Source organism: Sylvia atricapilla, chromosome 13 (assembly GCF_009819655.1).
Source record: "Sylvia atricapilla isolate bSylAtr1 chromosome 13, bSylAtr1.pri, whole genome shotgun sequence".
Classification (NCBI taxonomy): domain Eukaryota; kingdom Metazoa; phylum Chordata; class Aves; order Passeriformes; family Sylviidae; genus Sylvia; species Sylvia atricapilla.
This window is the reverse complement of record NC_089152.1, coordinates 776,256-798,355: the sequence shown is the minus strand read 5'-3', so window position 1 is coordinate 798,355 and position 22,100 is coordinate 776,256. Positions and strand designations below refer to the sequence as shown.

The following is a 22,100-nucleotide window of genomic DNA, read 5'->3' as shown; positions in this document are numbered from 1 at the left end:
TCTGGCACGGCCCGGGGCCCGGGCTGGAGCAGCGCTGGGATCAGCTCTGCACGGCCGGGCCCGGGCTGGAGCAGCGCTGGGATCAGCTCTGGCACGGCCGGGCCCGGGCTGGAGCAGCGCTGGGATCAGCTCTGGCACGGCCGGCCCCGGGCTGGAGCAGCGCTGGGATCAGCTCTGGCACGGCCGGGCCCGGGCTGGAGCAGCGCTGGGATCAGCTCTGGCACGGCCGGCCCCGAGATGGAGCAGCGCTGGGATCAGCTCTGGCACGGCCGGGCCCGGGATGGAGCAGCGCTGGGATCACCTCTGGCACGGCCGGCCCCGAGATGGAGCAGCGCTGGGATCAGCTCTGGCACAGCGCTGCTGAGCCGGGCAGCCTCCAAAGGGCAGCAGGAAACAGGGCGAGGATGGAGCCAGCCCTCGGCAACCCCGCAGCACAGGAAACCAGCCTCACACTGCCGCAAAGGGAGGAAAAAGGCCACGGCAATGGGCAGGATGTACAGCTGGGACACGGGGAATGGCAGGGCTGGGACACGGGGAATGGCACAGCTGGAATGAGAACAGCACAGCCCCACCCTCCCGCTGGGGTCACCCCCACAGGGACAGTTCATCACTGCTCCCCACGACCTCCTCATCCATTCATTTTCCGTGTGTAAAACACCTTTTTCCAGCAGGCAGCTCGGCCAGCTGAGCTCCCCCAGGCTCTGTCACATCGTGCTGTGCCAGGGGCTCCATTTCCAAGAGCCTCCCTTCCTGGGCACGGGGCTTGGCCTCCAGCAGTCCCATCCTTCCAAAGATTTAATTTCCTGCTTAACAAACTCCTCAGCTTCTCCAGGGGGCACAACCCTGTCTGAGGAACCACAACCACGAGCACACCCAGCCTCCATGGGGGCCAAGGGAGCCAACAATTCCTGCTCCAGGGCAGCCTGGAAGTGTTCACCCTTTCCAGGAAGAGCTGGAAGGAGCAAAGACTCCCAGCTCAGAGGGGCAACAAAGCACCAGGTGTCCTGTCCTTGGTGAACCTTGGTCTGCCAGCCAGAGCCCAGGGAGCTTCCCACATAAAACAGAGTCACCAGAAGGTCCTTGGTACCAAACCCTGTTCTCTGAACACCAGCACTGACAGCAAAAGGCCGTTTTCACTCTTGGAGTAGCTGGCAAAGGATAAATCCATTGTTCAGATTGGAACATGATCCTGGCTCGGGTAATGGCCAGGATAAATAATGAGAAGTGGCTAATTAACAATGCTGAGGCGAGCAGGCAGTGATTGGAACAGGAGCCAGAGGAGCACCCACCTTCCCACAGGGCTCCAGCCCAGCCTGGAGCTGGACAGGAACCCACAGTGCCCCTTCCCTGCTCCTGCCTGCCCTGGACAGAATTCCGAGCAGGAACTCGCCGTGGAAGTGCCACAGCTGCTCCCAGCCCTGCCTCAGTTTCCATGGCAACTCCCTCTCTCCCCATGCTCAATATTGTCTTTTTCCATGTCACAGCAGATCCTGCTGCTTTTCCAAAGGGCTCCTTATCCAACCGGAGCATCCCAGCCCCAGCAGCGGCAGTGCTCAGCGCAGGAGGGCAGCAGGGCAGGGTGGGTGACACCTTCCCTCAGCCCATGCTGGGGACACGTGTGGGACCCTCCTGCCCCTCAGGAAAGGCTCAGTCCCAGCCCAGCTGCACCAGGGCAGCTCTGGGGCAGGATGGCTCCCACATCCCTGGCCACTGTGGCTTCCTGCACTAACATCTGTGATTAAAACCTGCTGCTTTGCCTGCCAAAGAGCAGCTGCTCAGAGCCAAGTCATGCAAGGCCCTGAAGAGATCCAAACCCCTCATTGCCTTGATCAGCCTGGCCAGAACACTCACACGGCAGCGACTGATGCAAACACAAACATCAGGAACCACATTTGAAATTAAAAAAAGTTTATTTGCAGATCCGTAAAAACAGCTCTGCGAAAGACCAGCATTTCCAAACACTACGAGATGAGAATGCATTTTCCTATCATTAGGATATAAAAAAAAAAAAAGTCACAGTCCTTCAACTACCCCATGAAAAGCAGACATTTATGAACCAAACATTGAACTTCCAACACCAAAAAGTCACTGGGGTGAGTGAGACAGTCAATAGCACCAACACAGGTGACACAGCCCTCGTGGGTCTGTCGTTGCTATGGAATAAAGCGGGTTAGTGAGGCCAAGCCTCCGGGGAGAGCAGCCCTACGAGCACTGAGTTCAGACAATGACACACCAGGACACATCCCTCGACAGCCCAGCGATGCAAACACGAGCCACAGACAGCCCAGAGCTCCCTGAGCTCCGAGCTTCCACTTGGGGACAAGAAATCCCACTGGGGAACAAGGAATCTTCCCGCCTTGGGTGGCACTTCCATTGCACACACACAACTTGATTCACTTTCTGTTTACAGGAGCTGTGTGACGGGGAGGTGAAGGACAGGATGCACAAGTGGGCAGCGCTGCAGGGTCCCAGCCTTGCTCCAGGGAAAAGTGGGATTACACTGCCTTCCGGTGGTACTCCGGAGGGGCCACCTCATAGTCACTGGCACTGAACAACGCCGAGGAATTCTTGGCTAAGTATCTACAAAAACAACGGGAAACGTGACCTTGCTTCTTGCCCAAATCCTCTGCTGTCCAGTGAATCATGAGGGGTTTGCCCAAGCAGGGTTTGAGAAGCACCAGTCCCACGTGTTCATGTCAGCTCTGCCAAGCACTTACAGATCTGACAGCTCAGCCAAAAAAAAAAAAAATCCATCCCAAAGGAGCTGCCGAGCACCTCTGGCTCCAGGTGAGCTCCAGCAGCTCAGCACTAACAGGATGGAGCCTTTGATATCTGAGGTTCAGGCGGCTGCTGGACCAAGAATTGATTTGGTCCTGCTCTGCTCAGAGGAGCAGGGACAGAGCCCAGGACAGCAGGAAGCTCTGTCTGCACTCACAGGGACCCTCGAGGGCTGGGTGGAGGACGGCAGAACAAGGAATGGCCAAAGGTAAGGCTTGTGTGCCATTAGTTCCCATGGAATGGGATCAGGGCTTCTGGTCACTGGGTTCTCATTTCTGCCTCTCAGCCAGAGCTCTTCAGCACCTGCATTTACCTCAGACTGTCCCAGGGCAGGTTTTCCCTGGCTACCAGGCTGATCCCTGTCCAGCTCTGCTGCAGAGCCATCCAGGATATACTGAGCCTTTTCCTTCAACTTTCCGTAGCTCCTAATCATAGAACCACGGAATGGTTTGGGTTGGAAGGGACCTTAAAGCTCACCTCATTTCACACTGAAGTGTTTTATTATTATCAGGATGTTTTCCTCCTAAACATCCCATGGCTACAGGGTACCATAGCACACTAAAGCCCTGGTGACAGTCTGTCCCAGAAATAACATTCCTAAAGTTCATCAGTTTTTAAACATTTGCTCAATTGTTGTTGAGTAACCGTTGCATAATTTAATAGCTTGCTGGGATTATCATCTGCTTTTTTTAGCAGCTATAAATAAATGTTGAAGCATTATTTTGCAACGAGGAGCAGATGGGACGGGGTAGGAGTGCAGACTGACAGAACCAGAGAAGTGGAGTCTGAGAGGCTTCACTGCAGCCCTGGGGAAGATCCCACACACAGGCCCCAGTCCCACAACAATTCACTGACAAGGGGCAGCCTGACAGCAGCCTGACCTTTCTCTGTCTTGCTGGAAGACCTCCCAAGTACTCACTTTAAGAAGTCATGCAAGTAGTTCAAGAGCAAAGCCAGACTCTTCTCATCCAGGGGCGTGTAGGCCAGCATGGCTCCGATCCGCACTGCTCAGGGGAGGACACCGGTCACAAACACTGCTCCCAGTCACTGTGGGCCCCCAGCTTTACAGAACAACAGCCCAGGAGCCTACTCCAATATGTACATCTCACCCAAACCAACCAGACTTCAACAACTCATTTCCATCCCAAACCCCGCAGCGGTTCGGAGCCTTTTGGAGAAACGGGACAGGGAACGAACCCTCACTTCAGAGCTGCCTGCCACAGGCTGGAGAGAGGGAAACAAGCACTGGAATCCCTCCCAGTGCTGCTCATTCCCGCAGGTGGCACTCACCAAAGAGCCTCAGGAGGTGTGGGGCTCCATAGACCTGGGACATGGGGGCGTCGGGGTGATCCGCCAGGATCTCGGCGTACTGCGGCCTCTCGAACTTGTAGAGCAGCTGAGTGCCCAGCATGACATTGAAATACTCCTTGATGCCAGCCACCACCTCGTTGACAGCGTATTCCCTGGGGACAGAGAGCTCTGCAAGGCCTGCTGCAAGGACCCAGCACTGCCCCAGGGCCAGGCTTGGCTTGGGGAGACCCCCAAAATTGGAGGGGGGTCTTTCACATTCGGCGAGGAAATCTGTCTGGAGACCTTAAAAATCTACAGCCACGGGGAGGGATGCAATTCCCTGGAAACCGGGCTGTTCTGAACTAAGGCAGGATTTAGGCAAACCCAGAGCAGCAGTTTTCAGTCATCCTCTCCAAGAGATGGACCTGGAGCAGCCCTTCTGAAGCCACAGGCAGCACTGGGGACATTCAGCAGCTTTCTGCTGTCCCCCAAAGCTCCAAAGGACAACACTGAACAGGGGGACAGCCCCACAGTATCTCAGGCACCTGCTCCTCTCCTCCCAGGCCTCTCCTGCCAGATTCCTGCAGGCTCCCAGGAGAAGCTCACCCTGCCTGGACAGGATCTGGCAGTGACACAGGAGCACAACCCTCACCCCGCCCTGGCAACAAATTTAGAACAGGCATCAGGACAATTACATCAGAGGAGGTTAAAACACCCTGACAAGTCAATAATCTGCTTCCTCTTGAGTGGAAGAAAATTACTTCCCCTTTCTGTTGTCCCTTTCAAACAGGAAAGTTTCCTGCAGAGTAAACACACCTTGTTTTGCTCAGGGCTGATTGCTGGGGTAATTACAAACAATAATTGGCTTTGCCCATGTGAGTATTTACAAGTCCTCGTGCACCTCCCTGGCCCTGAGGGAGCCCAGGGGCACTGAGCTCACCCCACACAGCTTTTCTGGGAAGGTTCTATCAGCTTCCTTCAGGAAAAGGCTTAGGGCAAGTGGGGAGGCAGAATCATATCCAGAAAGCAGAAGATGCAGTTTGGAACTATCCCTCAGGATTTCTGAACACCACCATCACTTTGGGCTTGGAACAGGGCACTGGACATGGGGCTGGGTCAGGTTCCACCACATAATTCCATTTTCCATGGAATTCCCAGTCCAACACCACCAGCCCAGGAGGTGTTTGGGGCTGGCAGTGAGCACCACTCACTTGTTATCAGTATTTCCTCGGGATTTCTTGTAGTTGGCATAATCCTCTAAGATGGAGTCCACGTTCTTCTTGGCAGGGAGGTAGAAGAGCTACAAATGCAAACCAGAACAAACCCAAGTTTGTCTCATTCTTGCAGACATTTATACCTGGAAGCTGAACTGAACCCCTATCTCACCAGGGCTTTTTTAGGACGAAATCAGCAGGTTAAGGTGGTAGAGGTTAGGAAGGGAACTCCTCCAAGAGTTTAGCTGGGCATTAAAAAACCCCAGGCAAGCTGGGAGAGTGGAAGGTGTCCCCCAGGGCTGGCAGCACTTCCCCAGGTACCTGTTTCTGCCTGGTGATCAAGTCCCAGTCATCCACCAGCCACGGCTTCAGCTCCTCGGGGATCTTCACCTTCACTTCCACTCTGTTCATAAACGTTTCCTCCTGAGCAAAGCCAAGCAGGACTCGTTACTCTCAGGCACTAATTGGGAGCACAGCACCCTTCTGTTTTCCACCCAGAACCCCTGGGAGGGAATGGAAAATACTCACACTTTCAACTGTTGGGTCCACCCGAGCCCTCTTCTTCCTGGGAGGCTGGGGAGTCTCACTGGTGCTGCTCCCCTCCCCAATGCCTGGAGCTGTGCACAGCACACAGCAGCAGGAAAAAACAGCAGGCAACGTTTAGGAGGAGGATTTCAAGCTAAAGCTCAGATTTTGCACCTGTTGGGGTGGTTTTTTTTTTTGGTTGTTTTAAATATGACTTGTGTTCTGGGAGTGCCCTGTTAGTGCCAGTTTAAACTGCTGCACTGGCACTTACCTGAGGGAGGTTTCTGCACTAGACCCACACCAGTCTGTCATTTTTTGGGGACAGTTTTTGGACACAGCAGCTCAGCTTTGCAGCTGTGTCACCTCCCCACCTCAGTAAGAAAACCCTAAGCTTGGCTTAGGAAATTATTTCAGCAGATCAGCTTTGCTTTTCAATTGCAAGAGCTCAAAATCCTGACAGGCTGAAACGAGCAGATTCTGTGCCAAAGAGAAGTGTGAACCTTCCCTCCTGAGCAGGGAGAGCCCCAGAGGAGCCCAAGAGGGTCAGCACAAAGTGTCAGTGAATTACTGGGGCAGGCTGAAGGTCTTATTTCAGCTCCAAACCCTTCACTGGGGAGACCCGCTCAGATGGAAAATCAAACACACTTACTTTTCTGCTTGTTCTTTTTTGTTTTCCTGCAAGAAGAACACAAATTATTGCATATCAAGAGAGTGGTAGTTAAGGAAGAAGAAAGGCAGAAAATGTTTCAAGCATTCAGCACAGGGAGCAGATCCTCAGGGGCCTGGGCAGTGTTCAGCTAAGGACACACAGAAGAAATTCAAGCTACAGCTTGGCCTCAGAGCTGTAGGACCATGAGATTCTTCATGGAACAGGTGAGAATTCACCATTTTTTGGGCAAGTTTTGTCCTTCCCAAATGCTCTTGGAGAACTACATGAGGTTTGTAGCTGTGTCATTTCAGACAGAATATGGCACAAGGAAACAGAAGTGCTGGGAATTCCCAGAAAAATCTCACTCACCTGAAATCACTTCCAGTCAAAGCCTGAAAAAACCTCCAGCTTTACCTCTGCAGCAGCAGAGGGAAGACTCAGGAGCACTTTGGCTATTGACTGGCCATTTTTCAGGCAGTTTTTAGCTGGAGTACCACTACTCATCCTCAGTTTGCTGCCTGCCAACAGCAGCCTGGATCCAGTGCTCAGACCCTGGGCACTGGGTAAAACTCCACCAGCCCCACTCTGGGAAATCCAGCACAGGGACTCTTGTTCTCAGGCTCTGGACTGGGTTTATCAGGGCCAGGAAACAGGCAGAGCTCTGAGGAAGGGCTGGAGATAGGGGGAGAAAAGGGTTTGTTTAAAGGCACAGCAGCTGGAAGGAGGCTGAAACTGTGGGCAGGATGGAGGTCACCCCTCAGGGGGCACAGCTCCCAAGGGAAGTCACTGACAGTGGGCTGCTGCATTGGAGAGAAAGGCTTTCCTTCAGAGCCCAAAGCCAACAGGGAGGAACAGGGAGTCCTTCCCAGCATTAATTCACAAGATAAAAATCATGTTAACAATGAGAACCAAAGCAGAGCTCTTTAAAACTGCATTTGGATCATTTAAAACCAGATGTTACTCCCCAATTTGCTTCTCAGTGCCATATCTTCCCTCCAGAACACTTGGTTACCCTTCCTATTTTTCAAGCACCCATTAACTCTGACTGTTTCCTGATTTTGAGGCCCATGAAATGTAGAATAAACTCTTGGAGGCTGGAATTCAGCAGAGCTACATTTAGCAGAGCCAGAAGGTGTTGCACTGGCAGCCATTAAACCTGCTTTAACTGCACATTTTTTTCCTGCTACAGCTTCCAGTTATCAGGAGATGAGTAACTATTTTAAACCAAACCTTTGCATTTCATACATATTTCTGCTTGATCACAGATTGCTTCGAAGCTTTTGGAACCAGTGGCTGCAGTTTGCAGAGCAGCTACTGTGAACAGACTCAACCAAAAACACAGCACAGGGAGCAGGGCTGAGCTCTCCCTTCCAGCACTGCTCCAAAAATCGACTTGGTGCTGCTTCCCACGAGCTCCAGGGCTGCAGCTTCTGGAAGGATCCAGTGCCAGAAGTCTGCAGTCAGCTGGGAGTGTGCTCCCATTGTACCCAGCCCGGGCAAAAAGGTGCAGGGCAGGAACTGGAAAAGGGGCTTTAAATAACCCCAAACCAGGCCCTGCTGCCAAATCACCCCAGGACAGCTGGGATCTGCCCAGGGAGCAGGAAAAAAGGGGGCAGAGAGGCTGGGGAAAGAAAAAAGGGGCAGAGAGGCTGGGGGGGGGAAAAAAAAAGGGGCAGAGAGGCTGGGGGAAAGAAAAAAAGGGGCAGAGAGGCTGGGGGAAAGAAAAAAAGGGGCAGAGAGGCTGGGGGAAAGAAAAAAAGGGGCAGAGAGGCTGGGGGGAAAATAAAAAAGGGGCAGAGAGGCTGGGGGGAAAATAAAAAAGGGGCAGAGGGCGGTGGGGGGAAAATAAAAAAGGGGCAGAGAGGCTGGGGGGAAAATAAAAAGGGGCAGAGAGGCTGGGGGGGAAAAAAAAAAGGGGCAGAGAGGCTGGGGGGGAAAAAAAAAAGGGGCAGAGAGGCTGGGGGGGAAAAAAAAAAGGGGCAGAGAGGCTGGGGGGGAAAAAAAAAGGGGCAGAGAGGCTGGGGGGGAAAAAAAAAGGGGCAGAGAGGCTGGGGGGGAAAAAAAAAGGGGCAGAGAGGCTGGGGGGGAAAAAAAAAGGGGCAGAGAGGCTGGGGGGGAAAAAAAAAAGGGGCAGAGAGGCTGGGGGGGAAAAAAAAAGGGGCAGAGAGGCTGGGGGGGAAAAAAAAAGGGGCAGAGAGGCTGGGGGGGGAAAAAAAAGGGGCAGAGAGGCTGGGGGGGAAAAAAAAAGGGGCAGAGAGGCTGGGGGGGAAAAAAAAAGGGGCAGAGAGGCTGGGGGGGAAAAAAAAAGGGGCAGAGAGGCTGGGGGGGAAAAAAAAGGGGCAGAGAGGCTGGGGGGGGAAAAAAAAAGGGGCAGAGAGGCTGGGGGGAAAAAAAAAGGGGCAGAGAGGCTGGGGGGGAAAAAAAAAGGGGCAGAGAGGCTGGGGGGGAAAAAAAAAGGGGCAGAGAGGCTGGGGGGGAAAAAAAAAGGGGCAGAGAGGCTGGGGGGGAAAAAAAAAGGGGCAGAGAGGCTGGGGGGGAAAAAAAAAGGGGCAGAGAGGCTGGGGGGAAAAAAAAAGGGGCAGAGGGCGGGGGGGGAAAAAAAAAAGGGGCAGAGAGGCTGGGGGGGAAAAAAAAAGGGGCAGAGAGGCTGGGGGGGAAAAAAAAGGGGCAGAGAGGCTGGGGGGGGAAAAAAAGGGGCAGAGAGGCTGGGGGGGAAAAAAAAAAGGGGCAGAGAGGCTGGGGGGGAAAAAAAAGGGGCAGAGAGGCTGGGGGGGGAAAAAAAAAGGGGCAGAGAGGCTGGGGGGGGAAAAAAAAAAGGGGCAGAGAGGCTGGGGGGGAAAAAAAAAGGGGCAGAGAGGCTGGGGGGGAAAAAAAAGGGGCAGAGAGGCTGGGGGCAAAAAAAAAAGGGGCAGAGAGGCTGGGGGGGAAAAAAAAAAGGGGCAGAGAGGCTGGGGGGCAAAAAAAAAAGGGGCAGAGAGGCTGGGGGGCAAAAAAAAAAGAGGGGCAGAGAGGCTGGGGATTAAAAAAAAAAGAGGGGCAGAGAGGCTGGGGATTAAAAAAAAAAGAGGGGCAGAGAGGCTGGGGATTAAAAAAAAAGAGGGGCAGAGAGGGGGGGCAAAAAAAAAAGGGGCAGAGAGGCTGGGGAAAAAAAAAAAAAAAAAGGGGACAGAGAGGCTGGGGACAAAAAGGAGCAGAGAGGCAGGGGACAGGAGGGTCCCCAGGGTGGCAGGGCCTGTGGCAGCCTCACTCACCGTGTGGAGATGGCAGGGGTCTCCAGGCAGCACACGGTGTGAGCTCCATCCCTCCGGAAAAACCTGGGCACACAGAGCACACAGAGCTCAGCCTCACACAGCCCAGCTCCCCCACATCCCATCATCATCATCATCATCACTGGACGTTCCTGGGGGATAAGCTGTGCACACATTAGTGCCACTGTTGCTCAGTTAGCTGAAAAAAAATCAATTTTAGGCTATAAATTACCTTCCCCTCAGATCCTCCAGGAGCTACAAAAGGTAAATTCTGAGGCCCAGAATTTGTTGTGTGAACAGTTGTGTGAACAGCTTCTCCCCACCACCGGTGCTTTATGGATGTGCAATGAGCTCTGATGTACCAGGGAACAACCCAGAGGTTTGATTTGGGGAAGCATCATTCTGCAGTGCAGACACCACACACTCACAGCTGAGTCAAACTCACAGCCACCATCAGCTCCCTCCCACCACTCACACGGGAGTGAAACAGCCCCTTAAGCAGCCAAATTAGTGATGGTCATCATTTAGGCTTGTTTTAATTAGGCTTTAATGAGGCTCGTTATCAGCTGCCTACGCAGAGTTGGGCTGGGCTTTGTCTGACCCCACATGAGGACAGGCAGTGACTGATCCTGAGCTGGCAGAGCTCAGCACATCCAGGGGGATCCAGGGAGGATCCAGCACATCCAGGGGGATCCAGGGAGGATCCAGCACATCCAGGGGGATCCAGGGAGGATCCAGCACATCCAGGGGGATCCAGGGAGGATCCAGCACACCCAGGGAGGATCCAGGGAGGATCCAGCCCGCCCGAGGGGGATCCAGGGAGGATCCAGCCCACCCAGGGGGGATCCAGGGAGGATCCAGGGGGGATCCAGCCCGCCCGGAGGGAATCCAGCACATCCAGGGGGGATCCAGGGGGGATCCAGCCCGCCCGGAGGGAATCCAGCACATCCAGGGGGGATCCAGGGGGGATCCAGCCCGCCCGGGGGGGATCCAGGGAGGATCCAGGGGGATCCCCTGGCTCCCCTTTCCCCAGACCAGGAGCCAGCTCCAGCCCTGGCCAAGCCCAAAGGGAAACTGCTCCAGGATGCAGAGCAAAGCCCGTTCCCTGTCCCCACCTGTGCACTCCTCCAAGCGTGAGTCACATCCCAAACCTGCCCCTCAATGAGACACTGAACCCCAGGCTGCTGCCAAATCCACTTCTGAAGGACTGCTGGCATTGCAGCAGCTTCCTTATGAAGGCCAGAATCACAAATGAAGTCAGGGATTCAAAACATGCCATTAGCAAAGGGCCACGTTCATCATTAAGTGAAACCCTGCCCAAGCAGAAGGTGACAACTGAGCAGAGCAGGATTGTCTGAAAATCCACCATAAAATCTGCCCTGAAACCCCAAAAGGGTGGAGTGAAGGAAATCTGACAGTCACAGCTCAGATGCCTGAGCTTGCTTCTGGCCTCTTAGGACGCAAACAACCATTTAAACTGTGTATTTATTGGTTTGGTTTTGTCAAAACCAGCCAAAGAAAGGCCCTTTAGAAGTTCTGACAAATGGCAGAAGCCAAGGCATTGTGAAGGTTTTTCCAAAGTGCTGGGAGATTCTATAGAGAAACTGATTTTACTGAGATACACCAGACTTGTGAGGAATCACCGCTTCTTGAGTGTCAGGTCACCAACAACAGAGTGCAAAAAATGCAGACTGTGTCTACTGAGCACCTCAATTCATCTCTGCACCACCTAAAAGGCATTTTCAATGCAATACTCGAACAAAGGCCTTTTGGTGCCATTCAGCTGCTTTTGCACAGGCTGTGCCACAAGAAGTGGAGTTGGGCTGCAGAGGCATTAAAAGTCAAACTGATGAGCCAGAGTTTGGGAGGTGTTTTGGGCAGGGTTTGGGGGTGGATTGTCTTCATTTTTAAACAAACAAAAAAAAAGAACCTTACACTTCAACATTCTTCTGCTGCAGACCAGAAGTCTTCTTGCCTGGAGCAGCTCCTCTCATCTTCCCCTCTGCATATTGCTCCCTTTAAAGAGAGCACATTCAGAAATAGGGTTTTGGTGGGAAAAGAAGCCCTCTGATTTTGGTTTGAGACTCAGTGACTTGCCCTGATAACTCTGGTAGAAGCTCTGTCAAACAAACATTCCCTGAGAAGCCCTTCAGCCCCACTACTCACTGGTTGGCCTTCTGGAGTTTTTTTGTTTCTGCAGGTTGGTGTCCACGTATTTGAGCACTCTGCTTTCTGGAACCCATTCATCCCAGCTGGAAAAAAAAAAAACCCAGAGATGAATAAATCATCACTCAAAGCCATCCCATGATCGCCTCCTACACAACAGTCAATCCAAAGCTTCACAGAATTTGGGAGTAAACTCTGCTTTGTGTCAAGTCGTGGACTGGCACAGCTCAAGGTCAAAGTTACCAAACATTCCCACTGAGTGGAGCTGGAATGATTTCTCCAGGGAATGTAACCCTCTGTCATTTCCAGCTTCCCAAGCTTGAAGGATGGGCAATTTAGGAGGTGAAGAACAGTCTTCAATTCAAAAAGAAGCAGCACAGGGAAAAAAAAATACTCTCTGCTTACAAAATTATGGGATATCTGTAGCTAGAGTGTATCACTGAGAAAGTTTCCTTTATCTATCCCAACATTTTATAGGTTAACCCATTCAGCAATAGGATCTTACTGTAAGGAGAAGAGCTCTGATTTGTGCCTGTGAAGGAAACCAAGATGACATGGATATTTGCAGAACCTGAAGTGAACTATTTAAGAGAACAGATGTTGGGGAAATTGCCATTACCAGCAGGAATTCCACTTCAACACTCAAGAGTGGCTCAGCTGAGCAATCTGACAACTTATCTCAAATAAAACACACTAAAAGTGGCCAAGGTGACCCGAAGTCCATCAGTTAAAGCTCCTTGTGAAAAGCTCTGTGCTGTTTTTCAGCAGCTGCCAGTCTTGGAGCATCACTGTGGCCAAACCAAGATTGCTCCAGGAGTTCAGAGGGGTGGAGAGAAGGCAAGGGCAGCATCTCCAAACTGCAGAGGAACACCTCCAGCTGTGCCCAGAGCCTGTGGGGTCTGGACAGTGCTCTGCTCAGCTCTTTAAGCCTCTCCTGCATGTCCAGCTGCAAGGGACCTCCCAGCAGTGCTGTGTGACCAGGTGACACCTCTGTGCCCCACGGTGACAAAGCTTTGCTGATATCCTGACTGCTGGTACTGACAAAACAATCCCAAACCAGGCCCTCAGAGCTGCAGAGGGCCAAATGCAGCCTGTGCTGCCCTGGCTCTGCAGCAGTGCCACTTTTCCTGCCCTTGACTGGAAGCTTGGGGGCAGAAAACAACTCAACCAGCACAAAGAAGGGAAGCAGGATCAGCATCCACTCCTGGCCCCTCCAAGGCACAAACAAGGGGAGGAAGGGCCAGACTGATGGTGCCTCAGTGAGAGGAGCCACCACAGCAGGTGATGGTGTCCTGTGTTTACACCCTGTCCCTCAGGGAGAGTGGATGAAAAGTCACATCCAAAACACGAGGTTCAGCTTTTAGTCACATCACACAGATCAAGGCTGCTGTGACTAAGAGTCCTCAGCATTGAAATGAAACCAAACCAGACAGGAAACTGCTCTCTGAGATGTCTGAAGGGCTGAGGGTTTTAATCACTTAGAGAAAACCTCCCTAAATTCAAACTGAGGGGTAGAAAACAACTCAAAAAAAGGGAGAAAAGTAACATCAATTAACAACCCTCCTGGAAGCTTTCACCTTTAACGGGCTCAACATTTATCTCCCAGAGGTGCCTGTGACCCTGAGCCAGCTCCCACCTGGAACCCTGCTAGTTCTGTAGGAGGGAAAAGTGAGTTTCCTTTAACCTGTGAGGCTGGGACTGGAGCACAGGCTGCACCTGCTGCTACCCCAGCCCTGAGAGCAGCTGGGCTCCAAAACCCCCTGCCCAAACCTGGGGATCAGAGTGCCTCTGCCCCAGCTCAGCAGGAGCTGCCTTTCCTCCCAAGGCAGAACAAGGAAGTTTTCACAGCAGATGTTTCTGCCAGGGAGGAATTCCAGCGTTTCCCACCCAGAACAACCAGAACATTCCAGAGCATTCCCAGCAGCCTCCTGCCGGGCAGTTTGGCAATGGTCTCTGTGTTACATAAATCGGGTATAAATGGTTCTGGTTATCCCCAGAGGATGTGGCCAGCAGCAGGGGCCATGGCAGCGCTGCTGCAACCCAGCCCCCACTCAGACAAAGCATATCCCTGGAAGGGAAAGAGAAATCCTGCTTTTGGTTCCATGCAATACTCACTTTTTATTCAACCGCTGTAATGGATGAAGTATTTCACTTGCTTGTCCTTTATGGCAACCTTTACACACTGGAACAGAGAAGAAAGGTCAGTCAGGCCCAGGGAAACGAGATCTCAGGGAATTTTCTGCTTTGGCTGGCAGAGTTTCCCCTGCCCCTGAACTTCTTGGCTGTACAAATCAGATCCACCAACTCAACCACTTCCTCCAGGAAGTGCAGGTCCTGTTCTGGAGGTGCTGAGATTCAGCTGCCACTGTCCCCTGAGCAGTGACAGAATGAGGCTGCTGTAAAACCTGCAGGGCTCCACATTTTTGTTCTCTTTAAAAGGAGGTTTTTCTTTTAAGTAAAAACGACTCACAGACGTTGTAACTGGTATTCTCTTGGCACACAGAGCCACCTCCAAGCGTTTATTTTGGGAGGGCCAGAACCTTTGGCTACACAAAATTTCCTCAAGGACCACTCTGTGCTGTACTCACTTCAGAATACTGCCAGAGAGGAACCTCCTCTCCTGGGAACATCTGGAACCTAACCCAGGCCCTCAGGTGGACTTGCAGGCAGGACTGAGGTCTCCTGCTGGAGCCTGTGCTGCAGCAGTGGCTGTTCTGAGCGCCTGGACACAGCCTGTGCCTGCCTCTGCTTGGTCTGGAGAATAAAGGGGCTGAGCACCAAGCAAAAGAGGACTCAAATACGCTTCTGGAGCAAGATATTTTCCCTGCTGGGGGTCAGAAGGGCCTGAAGTGAGTCTCCTTTAGCTGTGCACGGCAAGAGAGGCACAAACAGCTCCGTTTGCTCACAATGCTGCCACACAAAGAGCTGCCCCTGAGCACCTGGCTGTGGGACACCAGGGATGTGGTCAGGAACAAACAACTGCTGGACTGAGAACCACGGGAGAAAAAGAGATCAAAGGAGCAGGAAGAAAGGCAAGTTTGTTATTCATTACTACTGGCAAAGCAGCTTTTAAATTTAAACCTCGTAAAATAAACAAGCCAAACCTTTTTAAAATTAAACTTCAAGTTCATCCTGCCAGTGCAGGAACTCAGAAGGGTCCACTCAGTGCAAAGAGGCAGCCAAAACCCATTTGTGAGCTGGGAAATCCCTCCCAGCACCCAGCTGGCACAGCCTGAGCCTGCAGCACTCATTCCACTCTGGAAAGAGGAGGGACACAGCTCGGGGCTGTCTGAGTGGTTATTTCCTCAACACCCTCCTCTCTGCAGGCACTGGCACAACAACCCTGAGCACACATTCCCAACAAAAAGTGGGAATTTGTCCCACATTCCCAGCAGCCTCATCCTCTGCTCCAGAGGGGAAAGGGCAGAGCAGGAAGCCCAGGGTGGGAATGTTGTGGAGCAGCCCAAACCCTCCCAGTGCTCTGGGTGTGATTTCAGCATTACAACAACTCTTCCTCCTGAAGGGAGGAGCTGAGTGTTTCTGCTGCCTCCCTGTGCTGACATCCACTGACACCAAATCCTAAAGGATTTAAACCCCTGTCTGAGGTGCCCCAGGAACTTCTGCAAGCCTTCCTACCCACACAGCTCCAAGAGCCCTTTCCTTCCCTTCCAGAGGAGCCCCCAAACCCAGAGCTGTGCCTGCACCAGCACAGGCAGCAGGGGCACAGATCTGCAGTGCAGGCTCCTGTGGTTTAAAAAGCCAGAACTGGGGAGCAGGACCTTCCTCTGTCACTGCAATGCAGCTTCCCCTGGGCACTGCTGCTGAGCAGGACCACAGGCTCTAACTCCAGGGGCAGGTGACTGAGCAGTCAGGCACCAAATCCTGCAGGCACAAAGTGTTCTGGGGTATTTCCAGTGCTCTGGGATGTTCTGACAGCCTCTGGGAGCTCCTCAGAATAGCTGCACTGTGCCACTGGACTTCCTGAAATTGTTTTAGAATAGAGTCCAAGGCTTTAAAATTGATTTCAGACAGGATTTTTTGTTAATTTTAGTTCCAGCCCTCGGTCCCATCTAGAGGCACAGCAGACAAAAGCACGTCCTTGTGTTCCTGGGGAGCAGCAGGAGCCACCTGCAGCCACACACACCCACCTTGGCTTCATAAAGGAGAGGTCCATGGAAACACAGCACCCGCTCACCTGCAAGGGAAGAGCAGAGAAACAGCTCAGAGCTCCATTCCCATCCCCTGTGCCACCTAGGAACAGCCCAGGGAGCAGCTCCAAGGCAGGAACCCACTGCAGAGGCAGAGTCACTCTCCCAGCCAAGGGGATCAGAGCTGTGGGTGTCTGGACCCCAGAGCAGAGAGCCCTTGAGGATGTCTGCAGGAGCTGCACACAGACAGCACCTGGCAGCAAATCCCACCTTCCTGCCCTCCCTGGGCTGCCTGACAGCCCCCAGAGCCCAGGGGAACTGCTCCCCAGCCTCGGGGCAGCCTGCAGCCCCCACCAGGCAGGGAAAGCTGCCCCTCTGCGGGGTCACTGAGCCAGGGCACTCTGCTGAGACCCCACCGCTGCACCCGGAGCTCCTGTCACCTGAAAGCCACTGTCACCAGAGTCCTTCTCCTGCAGGAAGAGCAGCAGCTGGCACTGCCAGCTCGGGGCAGTCAGGACAGACCCAGCCCTGGGGCAGTGCAGCAGAACCTCCTCAGCCCGCGGTTTGAAGGAGAAGGGGATTGTCCCCCAGCCTGGCTTTATCTCCTCAGCGGCCAAGCCCATTGTGTGTTCCCCGGTGGAACTGCAGGGCACCTCACAGGGAGCTCAGACATCTCCTCCTCACAGTGCCTCACAGAGCTGCACAACTGTGAAACGCTTCTGAGCATCAACAAAGGAAAAGGCTCAGAAGGGTTCTCCCCGAGGAGAATACATCACACAATCGGTACTTTTATTTCCAAACGTCCCCACAGCCAGGGCTGAGGAGCAGAGGTGACATTACCACGCTCACTGTCACAGCGCTGGCAGAAGACACACCTCTGCCTCAAAGCTGGGCAATGTTTTCCGGGAGAGATGCCCACAGTTACTGAGGAATACCCATTTTTATAAAATACAAACAGGGCTGGTTTGCAGAAAGGGTTCTTTGTCTCCGTGAGACTCCAGCAGGGGACACAAGGGCTGTCCCTGGATCCACACTGTCCTCACAGCAAAGCTCACCGCAGCCATGGCAGGGACACCGGGGACATCAGGGGACACCAGGGACACCGAGGACACCAAGGGACACCGTCCCCTGCCCAGGCTGTGCCCCGATGTGCACCTGGCCTCGGGCATTCCCAGCACCCAGGGGCGTCCATCTTACACTGCACTGCTGCTTTTATTTATCAACTCTCAACCGCAACCATCACCTGAAAATCAAAATCCCCCGGAAAGGAAAAATCCTCCTAAAAGAAAAAAACCCTCCTAAAACGCCCAGCTCATCTCCATTCACCTAACCGCGGGTGCTGTGTTACAGATGTGGATTCCAGCTGGTGCCTCCAGGAATCCTCTGCACCGGGCTCCCTTCTGGGGCACAATAAACCCCAGCCACCTTCCAAAGGCATGACAACAGAAGCGGAGGCTCCAGCAGCTTTGCTGCCAAGGCCGGGAACCGCGAGGATGTTGGGAATAACGGGGTGGGAAAGGCCCGCGCCTCGGAGCCCATGGCCCGGGATGTTGGAGGAAAGCTGAGGGCCGGGAAGGGACAAAGACTGCGGGAATTCCGCTTCCCCACCTCTTGGCACCTGGTGGGGAGAGGAGGGAGCGAGGAGAGGCGAATCCCCGCGGAGCAGCGGCGGCGGGGCCAGCGGCGAACGAACCCCGGGAGCCCCGGGCCCTCGGCCCTCAGCCCTCATCTCTCGGCCCTCAGCCCTCATCTCTCGGCCCTCAGCCCTCATCCCTCGGCCCTCAGCCCTCATCTCTCGGCCCTCAGCCCTCATCTCTCGGCCCCTCAGCCCTCATCTCTCGGCCCAAAGCCCTCATCTCTCGGCCCAAAGCCCTCATCCCTCGGCCCTCAGCCCTCCGCCCTCGGCCCTCAGCCCTCCGCCCTCGGCCCTCAGCCTCGGCCCAAAGCCCTCAGCCCTCGGCCCAAAGCCCTCAGCCCTCGGCCAAAGCCCTCAGCCCTCATCCCCCGGCCCTCAGCCCTCATCCCCCGGCCCTCAGCCCTCATCCCCCGGCCCTCAGCCCTCATCCCCCGGCCCTCAGCCCTCATCCCCCGGCCCTCAGCCCTCATCCCCCGGCCCTCAGCCCTCATCCCCGGCCCTCAGCCCTCATCCCCCGGCCCTCAGCCCTAATCCCCCGGCCCTCAGCCCTCATCCCCCGGCCCTCAGCCCTCATCCCCCGGCCCAAAGCCCTCATCCCCCGGCCCAAAGCCCTCATCCCCCGGCCCAAAGCCCTCATCCCCCGGCCCAAAGCCCTCATCCCCCGGCCCAAAGCCCTCATCCCCCGGCCAAAGCCCTCATCCCCCGGCCCAAAGCCCTCATCCCCCGGCCCAAAGCCCACAGCCCTCAGCCCAAAGCCCACAGCTCACAGCCCCCGGCCCTCAGCCCTCAGCTCCCGGCTCTCAGCCCTCGGCCCAAAGCCCACAGCCCACAGCCCTCAGCCCCCGGCCCCCGGCCCTCAGCCCTCATCCCTCAGCCCAAAGCCCACAGCCCTCGGCCCTCAGCCCCCGGCCCAGATCCCTCCGCCCTCGGCCCTCAGTCCCCGGCCCTCATCCCTCAGCCCTCAGCCCTCGGCCCATGGCCCACAGCCCACAGCTCTGCCCTCAGCCCTGCCCGCACTCACCCTCCTGGAACTTGGGCTTGGGGTCCTGCTTGGGCGCCATTTATAAGGGCCGGTGCCTCCTGCGGCCGCTCCCCGCGGGGCCCCGGCGCTGCCCGGCCCCGCCGCGCAGCCGCGCCCTGTGCATGCCGGGACATGGAGTCCGCGGGCTCCGCGCCGCGCTCCGCCGGCTCCGCGGCCGGCTAATGGCTGCCCGCAACGGCAGGAGACACACTGGGGGCATAAAAAAAAACCAAAATTAGTAAAAACTGAGGAAAAAAGAAGGAAAAAGCAATGCGCCCAACGTGGGGCTCGAACCCACGACCCTGGGATTAAGAGTCCCATGCTCTACCGACTGAGCTAGCCGGGCGCCACGCACACACCGCGGCCGCCTCGGGTGTCGGCAGCGCCCCCCGGCGGCCCCGTGCAGTCCCGGCCCCGCCCGCCAGGGGGCGCGCCTCCCGGCCGATTTGCATATTTACTGTTATCGCCTAATTAAACGTTATCCCAAAGGCCGCAGGGGCGGAGCGCCGGGAGGAGCGGATGGGGAAAGCTCTGGGATGCCGCGGCCACCAGCAGCCCGCGAGGGGTTAATTAATAGCGCCCAGTCATCCCGGGTGTTGGCTCCCCCTGCGCTTTAACCTGAGAGAAAATTAAAAAAGGCAGCGACGGGCAACCCCGGCTGAGGACAAGGGGACACGGCAGCATCAGCCAAGCGCCGTTTTTCATTTGTGACCGAAAATTCGCTGAATTTTTGTGATTTTTTTTTGTTTAATCAATCGTAATCCTCGCGGCGGGGCAGACGAAGCAAAGCGACAAAGGAACGCCAGGGGGCGCCATGGGCCAGGCCGGCAGCGCTTGAGGGAAGCCCCGCCCCTGATGTGTATAACCCCGCCTTTAATATGCATAGCCCCGCCCTTAATACATAACCCTGTTCTTATTTCGTATAGCCTCGCCTTTATCATAACCCCGCCCTTAATGTGTATAGCCCTGCCTTTAACACCATAACCCCGCCCTTAATATGTATAGCCCCGCCTTTAATATCATAACCCCGCCCTAATGTGCATAGCCCCGCCTTTAATACCATGACCTGCCCTTAATGCACATAGCCCCTCCTTTAATACAGTAACCCCGCCCTTAATATGTATAGCCCCGCCTTTAATACCATGACCTGCCCTTAATGTGCATAACCACGCCCTTAATGTTATAACCCCGCCCATCTGGCATAAATAACCCCGCCCTTATTATACATAACCCGCCCATCTGGTGTACACAACCCCGCCCCTCTGATATGCATAACCCCGCCCACCTGCTATGTATCACCCGCCCCGATGCGCAATACCCCGCCCCTAATGTCATGGCCCCGCCCACTGTCGTTCGTGGCCCCCGCCCCCTATTGTGCATGGCCCCGCCCCCGCGGAGCCCGGCCCCGCCCAGCGCGGAGCCCCCAGCCCGCCGCAGCCATGGCGGCCCCGGCCGCGCTGCGCCCGCTCCTGCCGCTCGTCCCCGTCGCCGCCGCGCTGGCGCTGGCCGCGGGCGGGGGCACCGCGGGGACAGGTCCGGGGACACCGCGGGAGGGCGTGCGGGGCTCCGCGGGGCTGAGAGCGGCATGTCCGTGCGGGGCGGGGTGTCCGCGGGGCTCCGCGGGGCTGAGCGGGATGAGCGCCGGCTGTCCGCGGGATGCGGGCGGGAATGAGAGCTGGGTGTCCGCGGGATGGTCCGCGGGAATGAGAGCTGGGTGTCCGCGGGAATGAGAGCTGGGTGTCCGCGGGATGGTCCGCGGGAATGAGAGCTGGGTGTCCGCGGGAATGAGAGCTGGGTGTCCGCGGGATGGTCCGCGGGAATGAGAGCTGGGTGTCCGCGGGATGGTCCGCGGGAATGAGAGCTGGGTGTCCGCGGGATGCCCGCGGGAATGAGAGCTGGGTGTCCGCGGAATTGTCCGCGGGAATGAGAGCTGGATGCCCGCGGGAATGAGCGCCGGGTGTCCGCGGGATGCCCGCGGGAATGAGAGCTGGGTGTCCGCGGAATTGTCGCGGGAATGAGCGCCGGGTGTCCGCGGGATGCCCGCGGGAATGAGAGCTGGGTGTCCGCGGGAATGAGCGCCGGGTGTCCGCGGGATGCGGGCGGGATGTCCACGGGATTGTCTGCGGAATGTGCGCCGGGTGCCCGCGGGATGGTCCGCGGGATGCTCTCGGGGCGCTCGGCGGGCCCGGGCCGGACAGCCCGGTGTCCCCGCTCGTCCCCCGGCTTGGGCACGGTCGGAGCCGCAGCCCCGGTGCCCTCCCGGTTCCCCGGCTGAGGAGGCTCCGGTGCGCTCCGTGCCCGGGGCTGCTTTGCCCCGAGACACGGCGTCCCAACACCGTCTCAAAGCGGGGATTGATTTTTGGGGAGTTGTTTTCGTTGTTCGTTCGGTGTGTTTTTACTGGCAGCCGGAGTTTAGCAGCGGGAGCGGTGGGCCGGTACCGGGGCAGAGCCGAGCTCCGGAGCTGCCCGGCTCCCCCTCGCTCCCCGTGAGCCTAAGGCTGCCCTGGCAAAGCCCAGCCCGGCCCCGGGGGGATCCCGCTGTCCGGCCCTGCTCCGTGCCGCCCGCTGCTGGCCGGGGGAAAAGGGCCGTGAGAGGAAAGGTGAAGACCCCCGCAGGTAACCACTGCACCCCCTGTCCCCAGAGCCGCGCCCCGGCAGCGACATCGTCCATCCCATCAAGGTCGACGAGAGCGGAGCCTTCCTGTCCTACGACTTGTCCCACCGGGTCCTTCACCGGAGGTCTCCCGCCTCCAGGAGCAAGCTGCCCGCCTTCTACGAGCTGCAGTACCGAGGGCAACCCCTGAAATTCAACCTGAGCCTCAACAGGCACCTCCTGGCTCCGGGCTTTGTCAGCGAGAGGCGTTTCGGGGGCATCGCCGGCGCCAAGATCCAGCCTCGCTCCTCCAACTCGTGCCATATGCTCGGGGAGGTGCGGGGCCGGGCGCTGCAGGCGGGGCTGGCTGCCCTCAGCACCTGCGATGGCCTGGTGAGTACAGCCCCGCTCCTCACGGAGCCTTCATCCACACGGGAATAATAGCTGCAGCTGCGGGAAAACCTTTTTTTTTTTTTCTTGCCGAAAGTGACACCAAAATTCCCAGCAGCAGCAGCAGCAGAGTCAGCATCTCATCACGCAGGTGTGGTGCAGCCATGGATGAGCTGACTGTAAACTTCCCGTGGGTTGCAGTGGTCTGGGAGCTCTCCGGGGCTGGGTTTACTTGTTTGTACCCAAATTCCCAAAAAGAGCAATTCTCTGCCTTCTGCTACGGAAATGGGACTGTGGGGGGCACATCTGGCCAGGAGGGGCTCCCAGCTGGAGGTGTCACTGATAGCACAGCTCCCGGGTAGTGAAGCTGTTTCCTGGACTCTCCTGCCTTGTCCCGCTGTGGGCATTTCCTAAGGCAGCAGTGACCTGGAGCAGTGGCTTT

General features: G+C 55.9%; 2 protein-coding genes and 1 non-coding gene across 3 annotated transcripts in view; 1 reads left to right on the top strand and 2 right to left on the bottom strand.

Moving 5' to 3' along the window:
• Positions 1-1,891: 1,891 nt before the first annotated feature.
• Positions 1,892-11,970, bottom strand: MORF4L1 (mortality factor 4 like 1). Its single transcript, XM_066328155.1, has 10 exons — positions 11,871-11,970; positions 11,640-11,720; positions 9,708-9,770; positions 6,457-6,482; positions 5,811-5,899; positions 5,604-5,705; positions 5,280-5,368; positions 4,069-4,241; positions 3,698-3,782; positions 1,892-2,580 (listed from the first exon to the last, which is right to left on the bottom strand). Exons 1-10 carry the CDS (start codon positions 11,945-11,947, stop codon positions 2,496-2,498), a joined length of 870 nt encoding a protein of 289 aa, XP_066184252.1. The 5' UTR covers positions 11,948-11,970; the 3' UTR covers positions 1,892-2,495.
• Positions 11,971-18,948: 6,978 nt separating this feature from the next.
• TRNAK-CUU (transfer RNA lysine (anticodon CUU)) lies at positions 18,949-19,021 on the bottom strand. Its single transcript has one exon. It is a non-coding gene; the product is annotated as a tRNA-Lys (tRNA).
• A 1,093-nt stretch (positions 19,022-20,114) lies between these two features.
• ADAMTS7 (ADAM metallopeptidase with thrombospondin type 1 motif 7) overlaps positions 20,115-22,100 on the top strand; it is a 36,881-nt gene continuing 34,895 nt past the window's right edge. The window contains exons 1-2 of the mRNA XM_066328060.1: positions 20,115-20,208; positions 21,318-21,661. Coding sequence (XP_066184157.1) covers positions 20,115-20,208; positions 21,318-21,661 — 438 coding nt within the window. The remainder of the gene's footprint in view (positions 20,209-21,317; positions 21,662-22,100) is intronic.